Source organism: Plecotus auritus (genome assembly GCF_963455305.1).
Source record: "Plecotus auritus genome assembly, chromosome: 2".
NCBI classification, from domain to species: domain Eukaryota; kingdom Metazoa; phylum Chordata; class Mammalia; order Chiroptera; family Vespertilionidae; genus Plecotus; species Plecotus auritus.
Genome location: NC_137771.1, coordinates 226,402,872 through 226,416,116, shown reverse-complemented (window position 1 = coordinate 226,416,116; position 13,245 = coordinate 226,402,872). Strand labels below are relative to the sequence as shown.

The 13,245-nt window shown below is 52.1% G+C and overlaps 2 protein-coding genes across 2 annotated transcripts; both read left to right on the top strand.

The window, feature by feature from the left end:
* Positions 1–1,137: 1,137 nt before the first annotated feature.
* Positions 1,138–4,250, top strand: LOC308242154 (carbonyl reductase [NADPH] 1-like; the record flags this gene model as incomplete). The annotated part of the gene is made up of 3 exons (XM_080656026.1): positions 1,138–1,426; positions 1,959–2,066; positions 3,787–4,250. The coding sequence occupies 3 exons, from the start codon at positions 1,138–1,140 to the stop codon at positions 4,221–4,223; spliced, it is 834 nt and encodes a 277-aa protein (XP_080512152.1). The 3' UTR covers positions 4,224–4,250.
* Positions 4,251–7,774: 3,524 nt separating this feature from the next.
* On the top strand, positions 7,775–12,237 carry LOC308240893 (carbonyl reductase [NADPH] 1-like). Its single transcript, XM_080654359.1, has 3 exons — positions 7,775–8,351; positions 8,586–8,693; positions 10,421–12,237. The coding sequence occupies exons 1-3, from the start codon at positions 8,063–8,065 to the stop codon at positions 10,855–10,857; spliced, it is 834 nt and encodes a 277-aa protein (XP_080510485.1). The 5' UTR covers positions 7,775–8,062; the 3' UTR covers positions 10,858–12,237.
* Positions 12,238–13,245: the final 1,008 nt, after the last annotated feature.

The window sequence follows — 13,245 nt, the reverse complement described above, 5'->3', positions numbered from 1 at the left end:
GCACAATGGTTGAAAATCGCTGGTCTAGGGGGGTGGTAAGCCTGGCATGAGTCACATGAATAGTTGCCCACTGTCATATGACAACCAGCCAGGGATAAACCGGGAGCTTTGCTTTCACACACTTAGGGGACAAATCAACACACACGTGAGCGCTTGTCATGTTCACACAGCTTATTCCACAGTTCCAGTTCCAAAGACTTCCGTTTTCAAGTTATATTTTTTAAAATATGGCGGCAGGGGGAGCCCTAGCTGATTTGGCTCAGTGGGCAGAACCTGCGGACTGAAGGGTCCCAGGTTCAATTCCAGTCAAGGACCATGCCCAGGTTGTGGGCTCCATCCCCAGTGGGGGGCGTGCATGAGACAACCAATCATCATTGATGTTTCTCTCTCTCTCTCTCTCTCTCTCTCTCTCTCTCTGCCTTCTACTCTGATTGCAATAAAAATATATTTTAAAAAATCCGGGGGGACGGGGGGCTAGGGGGCCAGGATGGAGGGCAATCTGTACAAATGTTCCATTTCTTCAGTCGCAACTGTGAAAGCCTCGTTAGGGGAATCGCAGGAAAAACCCTTGGAGAACCAAGGATAAGGGTTCAGTTTAAACAGTGGTCAGCAAACCTCGGCTCGCGAGCCCCATGCGGCTCTTTGGCCCCTTGAGTGTGGCTCTTCCACAAAATACCACGGCGTGGGCGAGTCTATTTTGAAGAAATGGCGTTAGAAGAAGTTTAAAAAATTTGGCTCTCAAAAGACATTTCAATCGTTGTACTGTTGATATTTGGCTCTGTTGACTAAGGAGTTTGCCCACCACTGAGTTTAAAGGTAGCCACCCAGCCAATCAAAATGATTTTCTGTTGACAAGCAGGCTCAGCCAGCAGACAGTGGCCTCAGACCTGGGCCAGCCCAGCTGTAAACCTACAGGTGGCCCTTGTTTAGGTAACAAACACCCGTGGGCGGGTCCCTGGGCCACGCCCAGAGGAGGCGGGGACTGCGCGCCTGCGCACTGGGCAAGAGGCGCCTTGGCGCCCAGTCCAGCACATGCGCTGATGCTCGGAGCCTCGCGGGAGCCCTGGTCGCCACCGCTGGGCATCCCCAGACCGCTCTGCTCTCCACGCAAGTGCTTCACGAGCCACCTGCCCGGCCATGTCGTCCTGCAGCCGCGTGGCGCTCATGACCGGGGCCAACAAGGGCATCGGCTTCGCCATCGTGCGGGCCCTGTGCCGCCAGTTCTCGGGGGACGTGGTGCTCACGGCGCGGGACCCGGCGCGGGGCCAGGCGGCCGTGCAGCAGCTGCAGGCCGAGGGCCTGAGCCCGCGCTTCCACCAGCTGGACATCCAGGACCTGCAGAGCATCCGCGCCCTGCGCGACTTCCTGCGCAAGGAGTACAGGGGCCTGGACGTGCTGGTCAACAACGCGGGCATCGGCTTCAAGGGTAAAAGGCTGGGTGGTCGCAGCGGGGGGTCAGCCCAGCACCTCCAGCCAAGGTGGCTGGTATGTCGGGGTATCGGTACAATGGGGCTCCTGGCACGTATGGGGTGCAGGATGGCTCCCGAGGGAAGTAGGAGAGGGAGGGGGCAGGGGGCAGGGGGGCCACTAGATCATAGTGGAAGAGAAGCTGAAGGGCTTTGTGGCCAAAGCATCTTTGTGTTCTTGGCTCAGATGCCTGGGAGTCTTTTCTAGGCTGTCACAGTTTCTCCCGGTTTAGCCTTGAGGGCAAGGGGGTGAATGTGGAATGGATTTTTCAATAAACAAGAACACTGCACAAACCGGTTCAGAGATCCCATCGTGCACCCTTCACCAGCCTCCGGGAATGGCACCATCTCACACACTAGGGAACATCCGGGAACAAGGAAACGGTCATTGCATGGGCGCCAATTTTACACAAAGTTCACATTTTATGTCATTCTGTGGAATGTTACCACATGGCTACTATTTACTAACTATACCTCCTTCTCTCCTGAAAGTGAATGATCCCACACCGTTTCATATTAAAGCAGAAGTGACGATGAAAACAAACTTTTTTGGTACCCGGGACGTCTGCACGGAGCTGCTGCCTCTCATGAAACCCCAAGGTGAGTGTAGGAGCCTGGCTGCCTGTTTGTGGCAGCATCCAGTGCTGCCCGCCCCACTATCATCTCCAGGCCCCTCCCTGCTCCTGCTCCTGCTCCTGCTCTGGGCTGGGCTGCACTGCCCCCTGGGGTCTCAGCACGCCCAGGACTCAGTGTCTATGCTCCGTGTCCCCGGGGTCTCTGCACAACCAGCTCTTGTTTATCCTTCAGCTCTTTGTTCAGAAACCTCCTCAGAGATGCCAGTCATTCATTGCTCATGCCCCTCACAACCGTTGGAGTCCCCTGAGGATCCCAGGCCAGATCCTCTCTTCACCCTCCTCCCTCCCTTCCTGAGTGACCTTTCCTACCACCAATTCATTAGGCCTCTGAACTCTTCTGCATCTGATCACACGGCCTTTCTTGGTACTCTCCTGATACAGTGTGTTGCACTCATTGGTTTGGAGATGCTAAACCAACCGTACACATCTGAGATAAACATCACGTGGCTTTAACAGGATCGGGAGGTCCCCACAACCACCCTCAGGTTCAAGAATCACGGCGAGGACTCAGAACCCAGGGAAGCCACTGTACTCAGAACCGTAGTGCGCAGTGTTAGAGGGAAGGGAGAGGGATGCCAGTCAACCGTGGGGGAGCTCTCAGGGCCCAGGGGCCAGGGAAGCCCGGGCAGGGAGCTTCCTGCTGTCCTGTTGTCCTGGAGTCCTGCAGACAGCAGCTGTGAGTGACAGTAACGCGGAGCACTGCCGTCCAGGGACGCTCCCCCGCCGTTTTTCAGGTGTGTCTGCTGAGGGTTGGCCTCATAGACAGGGCCCACTGCTCTCTGGGCTGACCTTCCTCTCCAGCGCCCTCCCCAGAGGTACAGGTAGCCTAATACCAGGTAGCCTCACCATAACCATATTGTTAACATCCATGGTGTAGCCTGACCCTAAACCCCCAAAGTAACGGCACAGTCTTATCAGGATGAACAGTCCAACAGTTTAAAGATTACCCTAGCTGACTAGGGCAAAGGGCCAAACCTTGCTCTGGCCAAGCATAATCCTTTATTTTCACAGCCTCGCCCCCCATCTCCCTGCTCCGTTCCAGCCGAAGGACCACTGAGCATACACACTTTGTATAGAATTTATGTAACAGATACAGACACAGTACGGGAGTAAGCCTGCCATTTGGAGGAACCGGTGTGGGCTACGGAGAGATGGAAAGGCACACACAGTCCATCCTGTAAAGCCATGACATACCAAGATTGTGTCCTCCTTTGAACAACTGCTTTACCGTTAGCTGGCATACAACTGTTTCTGCAGAACTCTTTAATATTAAGAGATAAATTGAGCCCAGCCAGCTTGGCTCCCTGGTGGAGGGTTGACCTATGAACCAGGAAGTCATGATTCGATTCCCAGTCAGGGCCAATGCCCAAGTTGTGGGCTCCATCCCCAGTTTGGGGCATGCAGGAGGCAGCCAATCAGTGATCCTCTCTCATCATTGATGTTTCTATCTCTCCCTCTCCTTTCCTCTTTGAAATCAATAAAAATATATTTTTTAAAGAAAACCATTTCCCTGACATCATCTGAGGTATACTGGGTATGACAGGTTTCTAGACCGTCTCTGGACTTCATCATAGAGGCAGACTTCACTAATGCTCATGGAAACCTGCTGGTCTAGAATCTCAGCATTTTTGGCCCCCGTATTCTCATGCCTGCCTTTCTCCATAACAACTTTCTTTGCATTTCAGGCAGAGTGGTGAACGTGTCGAGCACGGAGTGTCTCAGAGCTCTGAGAAACTGCAGCCCCGAGCTGCAGCAGAAGTTCAGAAGTGACACCATCAGCGAGGAGGAGCTGGTGGGGCTCATGAACAAGTTCGTGGAAGATGCACGGAACGGGGTGCACCAGAGGGAGGGCTGGCCCAACAGCACCTACGGCGTCACCAAAATCGGCGTCACGGTCCTGTCCAGGATCCACGCCAGGACCCTGAGTGCGCACAGGAGGGGGGACAAGATCCTCCTGAATGCCTGCTGCCCGGGGTGGGTGAGAACCGACATGACTGGACCCGAAGCCCCCAAAAGCCCAGAGGAGGGCGCAGAGACCCCTGTGTTCCTGGCCCTTTTGCCCGCCGATGCTGAGGGGCCTCACGGACAGTTTGTTCAGAATAAAAATGTTGTAAAATGGTGAGCTACTCTCTATGGCCCTATTGCGTTACCTGTTCCGAATAGATCAAAAGGACACGTGCACTGTCACATAATTTATGTCCAAATATATATTGTTAGTGTAAGACACATTCAAACCTGAGATTTTTATGAATTTTTTTGAGCCAAAGCGTCGACACCTGCTGGGAAGCAGAATCTCACCGGATGGAGATCTTGCTCTGGAGAGCGGCGGATTTGTGCCTTGTTTGGTCCATTACAATCAAAAGAGGAGACGAAAGTGCTGCATGGGTTCGTGGGTCCGGGACTGGGTGACTTGCACTGTGAAAAGAATTCACATCTGTGAGAAGAGAAAGAGAGAGAGAGAGAGAGAGAGAGATTACGTCACTTCCCAGAGGGAAAGCCCAGTTCATTGCTAACCAAGGGCAAAGAACAACAAAACTGCTCTTCCTTTTACAGCCTTGGACAGGGAAGGGAGGGGCATTTGGGGACAGCTGCTGTTGCTAGGTGCAATGGCGCAGACAGCAGGGGTTGTCTGTTATTTCTTCGGGAGATGGTCCAGGCAGAAGTCCTAGGGCGGTGTCTTAGCCTGAGTTGTAAACCAGCAGGGAGGAAATCGGAAGCCTTCAGAGTCACTTACCTTGTCTGTAAGTTCGAACAGAGGGGCTGTTGGAACCAAAGGAGCTAACATCCTGGGATTTAATTATCAGGTGCTTCTCATAAATTCTGGAAGGCTACAGCAAAGAAAAGGAAAGGCCTTCTTTCCATCCTAACAGGTGGGTTACATGAAATCCATTGGTGATAGGTTAGGGAGGCAGGAGAAAGCTAAGGGGGGTGAGGGGAGGGGAAGGAGACCACTGGGATTGGATAAAAAGTAAAATGATAGACACGTACTGCCTTTGCTGAGGTGGCTGCAGGATAGTTAACTGTCAATAAGTAACTCAATTGTAATGAGGGGATTGTGGTCTCCACAAAGCGAGCCTGACCTTTGAGGGCTCCAGAAAAAAGGAAAATGCCTTTGACATTCCAATGATATGTTACTGTAGATGCAAGAAGACAATAGACAGGCTCCGTTATGGTGAAGATTGACCTTTGTCAGGGAAGATGTCAGCCTAGAACAGTGGTTGGCAAACTGAAGCTCACAAGCCACATGTGGCTCTTTGGCCCCTTGAGTGTGGCTTTTCCACAAAATACCACGGCCTGGGTGAGTCTATTTTGAAGAAGTGGCATTAGAAGAAGTTTAAGTTTAAAAAATTTGGCTCTCAAAAGAAATTTCAATCGTTGTATTCTTGATATTTGGCTCTGTTGACTAATGAGTTTGCCGACCACTGGCCTTGAACATGATTACCCATCATAAACTCCTTTTTAATTTAAAAAGTTTTCATTTCAGCCGAAACCGGTTTGGCTCAGTGGATAGAGCGTCGTCGGCCTGCAGACTGAAGGGTCCCGGGTTTGATTCCGGTCAAGGGCATGTACCTTGGTTGCGGGCACATCCCCAGTGGGAGGTGTGCAGGGGGCAGCTGATCGATGTTTCCCTCTCATCGATGTTTCTAGCTGTCTATCCCTCTCCCTTTCTCTCTGTAAAATATCAAAAAAATATACTTAAAAAAAATAAAAATAAAAAGTTTTCATTTCAGCCCATTTAGTGTGGTTCAGCATTTGACCTTCAGCCTATGAACCAGAAGGTCACTATTTCAATTCCGGGTTAGGGCACATGCCCAGGTTGCGGGTTCCGTCCCCAGTAGGGGGCATGCAGGAGGCAGCCAATCAATGGTTCCCTCTCATCATTGATGTTTCTGTCTCTCCCTCTCCCTTCCTCTCTGAAATCAATTAAAAAACTTTTAATTAAAAGTTTTAATCTCAGACCACCATGTGGTTACTTTTGGTTTCTGCGTTTGCAAGGCTGCCACACAGGTCTACCCTGAGCTAGTCAGGTTGTCATGTGGCCCCTTCTGGTCATATGTTAGCCCCTTTATGAAGTATCAGTTTGAGTTGACTGCTAATTCTGAGTCTGTGATTTCTCCTGTGACACGGGGAGAAAAAGGCGAGTGGGTGAGAGTAATGACTGAACATTAGCATGTGGGTAAATGGGTCTTTCTACAGATCCATCCTGCAGATCATTTGTAAGCTGCACCCGCTCAGAAATGAGACCTAAAAGTTAAGCCAAGGATGGGACAGTGTGACTGAGGGGCTCACACACATTCTAGAAAGAGCCAGAGAGTAAATGTTTTCAGCTTTGCAGTCACAGTCTCTTGGGAATACTCTGATCTGCTGTGGTAGCATGCAGGCAGCCAGAGTTTCTAACCAGTGAGGGGCGTGGGGTTTTACATCGCTCTCTCTATTAACTGTGACCAAGGACGAAACCTACTGTAGGCACTTTAAGCAAACAGGATTATGTAACCATGAAATACACATGCCATCACTAGCTTGGCCCCCAGAAAGAGCTTCATAAACCCTCCCTCCCACGTGGGGGCCCCACACTGAATGCAGTCACAGGACCTATTTAATTCGGCCTTGGTTTCTCTTAAGAAAGGAAGGGGATCTATGTCCTCAGAAGCAGTTGCCCTGTCTCCATACTTTATTGCATTTTAGAGAAAAGCAGACATTCCTCTCTGCAGTGGAGGATGGGCCTGGGTCCAAACCAATGACTCCTGCACAATCTCCCACCTTTTGGGGTTCTCCTGAAATAGTTTCTTTAGTTCAACTGAAGCCCTAGATTAGCATTACCAACCAGTGTGCTTTGGGGAAAGCACTCCTCTCCACCCTGTCCGCTGCTGGGCTCAGAGCTGGGATCTAAAGAGGGTTGTGTATGTCCTGCTTGGGGCCAAGGTACATCACAGGAAGGGGCAGACCCGAATGGGGGCCTTAGTAAACCTGGAACATTCAGCCCCACACTGGAGGGAGGGACGGAGGATAGAAGTCACAGCCCTGGAACACAGAACTCAGTTTGTGCTGCTTCTCAGATGGTCTGGGTCACCACAGAGCGCGACAACACCCCCTCACCTCTGTGACCCACAGCGCTGTCTCTCTCTGTTCAAGTGCCCCAGGACCCCTCCCAGCCATGGCATCTTAACACCTGCGCCTCGGGCAGTGGAGACAGAGGCCAGTAAGGGCATCCGCTTCGCCATCACGCCGGACCCGTGCAGCGGTCCTCGGGGAAGCGGTGCTCACTGCACGGGACCGGGCGGGGTGGGGCAGCTGTGTAGCCGCTGCCCAGGCTGCAGGCCAGGCCCAGCTTCCACCATCTGCACAGCGACGACCTGCAGAGCGTCTACATGATCCCTGTGCAAGGCGTGTGGGGCCGCTGTGATGGGAAGACCGGCCAGGGAAAAGCCGGGAGCTTTGCTTTCACACACTTAGGGGACAAATCAACACACACGGGAGTCCTTGTCGCCTTCTCTCAGCTCATTCCACAGTTGCCGTTCCGAAGACTTGTTTTGGGATGTATTTTTTAAAACACCAGCGGAAAACCCATGGAGGACCAAGGCTAAGGGTTCAGTTTAAAGGTAGTCAGACGACCAATCAAAATGATTCTCTGCTGACAGGCAGGCGTCGCCAGCAGCCAAAGGCCTTGGCCTTGGGCCCGCCCATTTGTAAACCTGCCTGGTGGCCCTGGTTCGCACTCCAAGCACCCTTGGGCCGGGCCGGGCGGGGCCGGGTGCGGCCGGGCGGGGCCACGCCCTCAGGGGCGGGGCTCGCGCCTGCGTGCTGGGCGGGAGGACAAGCGGTTCCAGCCCGTGCGCACTCTGCGCCCTCCAGTCGCGCTTGGAGACGCTCGGAGGCTTTGAGAGCCCTGGTCGCCACCGCTGGGCATCCACAGCCCGCTCCGCTCTCCACGCAAGTGCTTCACGGACCCCTTACTCGTCCATGTCGTTCAGCAGCCGCGTGGCGGTAATAACCGGGGCCAACAAGGGCATCGGCTTCGCCATCGCGCGGGACCTGTGCCGCCAGTTCTCGGGGGACGTGGTGCTCACGGCGCGGGACCCGGCGCGGGGCCAGGCGGCCGTGCAGCAGCTGCAGGCCGAGGGCCTGAGCCCGCGCTTCCACCAGCTGGACATCCAGGACCTGCAGAGCATCCGCGCCCTGCGCGACTTCCTGCGCAAGGAGTACGGGGGCCTGGACGTGCTGGTCAACAACGCGGGCATCGCCTTCAAGGGTAAAAGGCTGGGTGGTCTCCAACAGGTTCAGAGATTCCATTGAGCACCCTTCGCCTGCCTCCGGGAATGGCACCATCTTAAACACTATAGAACATCAGGGAACAAGGAAATGGTCATTGCACAGTGCTATTACTAGAAACCAATTTTACACAGAATTCACATTTTATGTCATTCTATGGAATGTTACCACATGGCTACTATTTATTAACTATACCCTCCTTCTCTCGTAAAAGGGCATGATCCCACACCATTTCATATTAAAGCAGAAGTGACGATGAAAACAAACTTTTTTTGTACCCGGGACGTCTGCACGGAGCTGCTGCCTCTCATGAAACCCCAAGGTGAGTGTAGGAGCCTGGCTGCCTGTTTGTGGCAGCATCCAGTCCTGCCCGCCCCACGTGTCATCTCCAGGCCCCTCCCTGCTCCTGCTCCTGCTCCTGCTCCTGCTCCTGCTCTGTGCTGGGCTGCACTGCCCCCTGGGGTCTCAACAGGCCGGGGATTCGGTGTCTGTGCTCTGTGTCCCCAGGGTCTCTGCACAACCAGCTCTTGTTTATCCTTCAGCTCTCTGTTCAGAAGCCTCCTCAGAGAGGCCAGTCATTGCTGGTGCCCCTCACAACCGTTGGAGTCCCCTGAGGATCCCAGGCCAGATCCTCCCTTCACCCTCCTCCCTCCCTTCCTGAGTGACCTTTCCTACCACCAATTCATTAGACCCCTGAACTCTTCTGCATCTGATCACACGGCCTTGCTTGGTACTCTCCTGATACAGTGTGTTGCACTCATTGGTTTCGAGATGCTAAACCAGCCGTACACATCTGAGATAAACATCACGTGGCTTTAACAGGTTCAGGAGGTCCCCACGACCACCCTCAGGTTCAAGAATCACTGCGAGGACTCAGAACCCAGGGAAGCCACTGTACTCAGAACCGCAGTGCGCAGTGTTAGAGGGAAGGGAGAGGGATGCCAGTCACCCGTGGGGGAGCTCTCAGGGCCCAGGGGCCAGGGACGCCCGGGCAGGGAGCTTCCTGCTGTCCTGTTGTCCTGGAGACCTGCAGACAGCAGCTGTGAGTGACAGTAACACGGAGCACTGCCGTCCAGGGACGCTCCCCCACCGTGTTTCAGGTGTGTCTGCTGAGGGTTGGCCTCATAGACAGGGCCCACTGCTCTCTGTGCTGACCTTCCTCTCCAGCGCCCTCCCCAGAGGTACAGGTAGCCTAATACCAGGTAGCCTCACCATAACCATATTGTTAACATCCATGGTGTAGCCTGACCCTAAACCCCCAAAGTAACGGCACAGTCTTATCAGGATGAACAGTCCAGGGTTTAAAGATTACCCTAGCTGACTAGGGCAAAGGGCCAAACCTTGCTCTGGCCAAGCATAATCCTTTATTTTCACAGCCTCGCCCCCCATCTCCCTGCTCCGTTCCAGCCGAAGGATCACTGAGCATACACACTTTGTATAGAATTTATGTAACAGATACAGACACAGTACGGGAGTAGGCCTGCCATTTGGAGGAACCGGTGTGGGCCAAGGAGAGATGGAAAGGCACACACAGTCCATCATGTAAAGCCATGACATACCAAGATTGTGTCCTCCTTTGAACAACTGCTTTACCTTTAGCTGGCATACAACTGTTTCTGCAGAACTCTTTAGTATTAAGAGATAAATTGAGCCCAGCCAGCTTGGCTCCCTGGTGGAGGGTTGACCTATGAACCAGGAAGTCATGATTCGATTCCCAGTCAGGGCCAATGCCCAAGTTGTGGGCTCCATCCCCAGTTTGGGGCATGCAGGAGGCAGCCAATCAATGATCCTCTCTCATCATTGATGTTTCTATCTCTCCCTCTCCTTTCCTCTATGAAATTAATAAAAATATATTTTTTAAAAAAACCATTTCTCTGACATCATCTGAGATATACTGGGTATGACAGGTTTCTAGACCGTCTCTGGACTTCATCATAGAGGCGGTCTTCACTAATGCTCATGGAAACCTCCTGGTATAGAATCTCAGCATTTTTGGCCCCCGTATTCTCGTGCCTGCCTTTCTCCATAACAGCTTCCTTTGCATTTCAGGCAGAGTGGTGAACGTGTCAAGCATGGAGGGTCTCAGAGCTCTGAGAAACTGCAGCCCCGAGCTGCAGCAGAAGTTCAGAAGCGACACCATCAGCGAGGAGGAGCTGGTGGGGCTCATGAACAAGTTCGTGGAAGATGCACGGAACGGGGTGCACCAGAGGGAGGGCTGGCCCAACAGCACCTACGGCGTCACCAAAATCGGCGTCACGGTCCTGTCCAGGATCCACGCCAGGACCCTGAGTGCGCACAGGAGAGGGGACAAGATCCTCCTGAATGCCTGCTGCCCGGGGTGGGTGAGAACCGACCTCACTGGACCCGAAGCCCCCAAAAGCCCAGAGGAGGGCGCAGAGACCCCTGTGTTCCTGGCCCTTTTGCCCGCCGATGCTGAGGGGCCTCACGGACAGTTTGTTCTGGAGAAAAATATTGTAAAATGGTGAGCTACTCTCTACGGGCCCTATTGCGTTACCTGTTCCGAATAGACCAAAAGGACACGTGCACTGTCACATAATTTATGTCCAAATATATATTGTTAATGTAAGACACATTCAAACCTGAGATTTTTATGAGTTTTTTTGAGCCAAAGTGTCGACACCTGCTGGGAAGCAGATTCTCACCGGATGGAGATCATGCTCTGGAGAGCGGCGGATTTGTGCCTTGTTTGGTCCATTACAATCAAAAGAGGAGACGAAAGTTCTGGTACGGTTCTTGGGCCCGGGACTGGGGGACTTCAACTGTGAGAAGAGAGAAAGTAAGTGAGAGAGAGAGAGAGAGAGAGAGAGAGAGAGAGAGAGAGAGAGAGAGAGTTTACTTCACTTCCCAGAGGGAAAGCCCAGTTCACTGCTAACCAAGGGCAAAGAACATCAAAACTGCTCTTCCTTTTACAGCCTTGGACAGGGAAGGGAGGGGCATTTGGGGGCAGCTGCTGTTGCTAGGTGCAATGGCGCAGACAGCAGGGGTTGTCTGTTATTTCTTCAGGAGATGGTCCAGGCAGAAGTCCTAGGGAGGTGTCTTACCCTGAGTTGTAAACCAGCAGGGAGGAAGTCGGAAGCCTTCAGAGTCACTTACCTTGTCTGTAAGTTTGAACAGAGGGGCTGTTTGAACCAAAGGAGCTAACCGTCCTGGGATTTAATTATCAGGTGCTTCTCATAAATTCTGGAAGGCTACAGCAAAGAAAAGGAAAGGCCTTCTTTCCATCCTAACAGGTGGGTTACATGAAATCCATTGGTGATAGGTTAGGGAGACAGGAGAAAGCAAAGCGGGGTGAGGGGAGGAGAAGACCACTGGGATTGGATAAAAAGTAAAATGATAGACATGTACTGCCTTTGCTGAGGTGGCTGCAGGATAGTTAACTGTCAATAAGTAACTCAGTTGTAATGAGGGGATTTGTGGTCTCCACAAAGCGAGCCTGACCTTTGAGGGCTCCAGAAAAAAGGAAAATGCCTTTGACATTCCATGATATGTTATTGTAGATGCAAAAAGACAATAGACAGGCTCCGTTATGGTGAAGATTGACCTTTGTCAGGGAAGATGTCGGCCTAGAACATGATTACCCATCATAAACTGCTTTTTAATTTAAAAAGTTTTCCTTTCAGCCCAGCCAGTGTGGTTCAGCATTTGACCTTCAGCCTATGAACCAGAAGGTCACTGTTTCAATTCCGGGTCAGGGCACATGCCCAGGTTGCGGGTTCCATCCCCAGTAGGGGGCATGCAGGAGGCAGCCAATCAGTGGTTCCCTCTCACCATTCATGTTTCTGTCTCTCCCTCTCCCTTTCTCTCTGAAATCAATTAAAAAATTTTTAATTAAAAGTTTTAATCTCAGACCACCATGTGGTTACTTTCGGTTTCTGCGTTTGCAAGGCTGCCACACAGGTCTACCCTGAGCTAGTCAGGTTAGCATGTGGCCCCTTTTTGTCATATGTTAGCCCCTTTATGAAGTATCAGTTTGAGTTGACTGCTAATTCTGAGTCTGTGATTTCTCCTGTGACATGGGGAGAAAAAGGCGAGTGGGTGAGAGTAATGACTGAACATTAGCAGGTGGGTAAATGGGTCTTTCTACAGATCCATCCTGCAGATCATTTGTAAGCTGCACCCGCTCAGAAATCAGACCTAAAAGTTAAGCCAAGGATGGGACAGTGTGAGTGAGGGGCTCACACACATTCTAGAAAGAGCCAGAGAGTAAATGTTTTCAGCTTTGCAGCCACAGTCTCTTGGGAATACTCACATCTGCTGTGGTAGCATGCAGGCAGCCACAGTTTGTAACCAGTGAGGGGCGTGGGGTTTTACATCGCTCTCTCTATTAACTGTGACCAAGGACGAAACCTACTGTAGGCACTTTAAGCAAACAGGATTATGTAACCATGAAATACACATGCCATCACTAGCTTGGCCCCCAGAAAGAGCTTCATAAACCCTCCCTCCCACGTGGGGGCCCCACACTGAATGCAGTCACAGGACCTATTTAATTCGGCCTTGGTTTCTCTTAAGAAAGGAAGGGGATCTATGTCCTCAGAAGCAGTTGCCCTGTCTCCATACTTTATTGCATTTTAGAGAAAAGCAGACATTCCTCTCTGCAGTGGAGGATGGGCCTGGGTCCAAACCAATGACTCCTGCACAATCTCCCACCTTTTGGGGTTCTCCTGAAATAGTTTCTGTAGTTCAACTGAAGCCCTTGATTAGCATCACCAACCAGTGTGCTTTGGGGAAAGCACTCCTCTCCACCCTGTCCGCTGCTGGGCTCAGAGCTGGGATCTAAAGAGGGTTGTGTATGTCCTGCTTGGGGCCAAGGTACATCACAGGAAGGGGCAGACCCGAATGGGGGCCTTAGT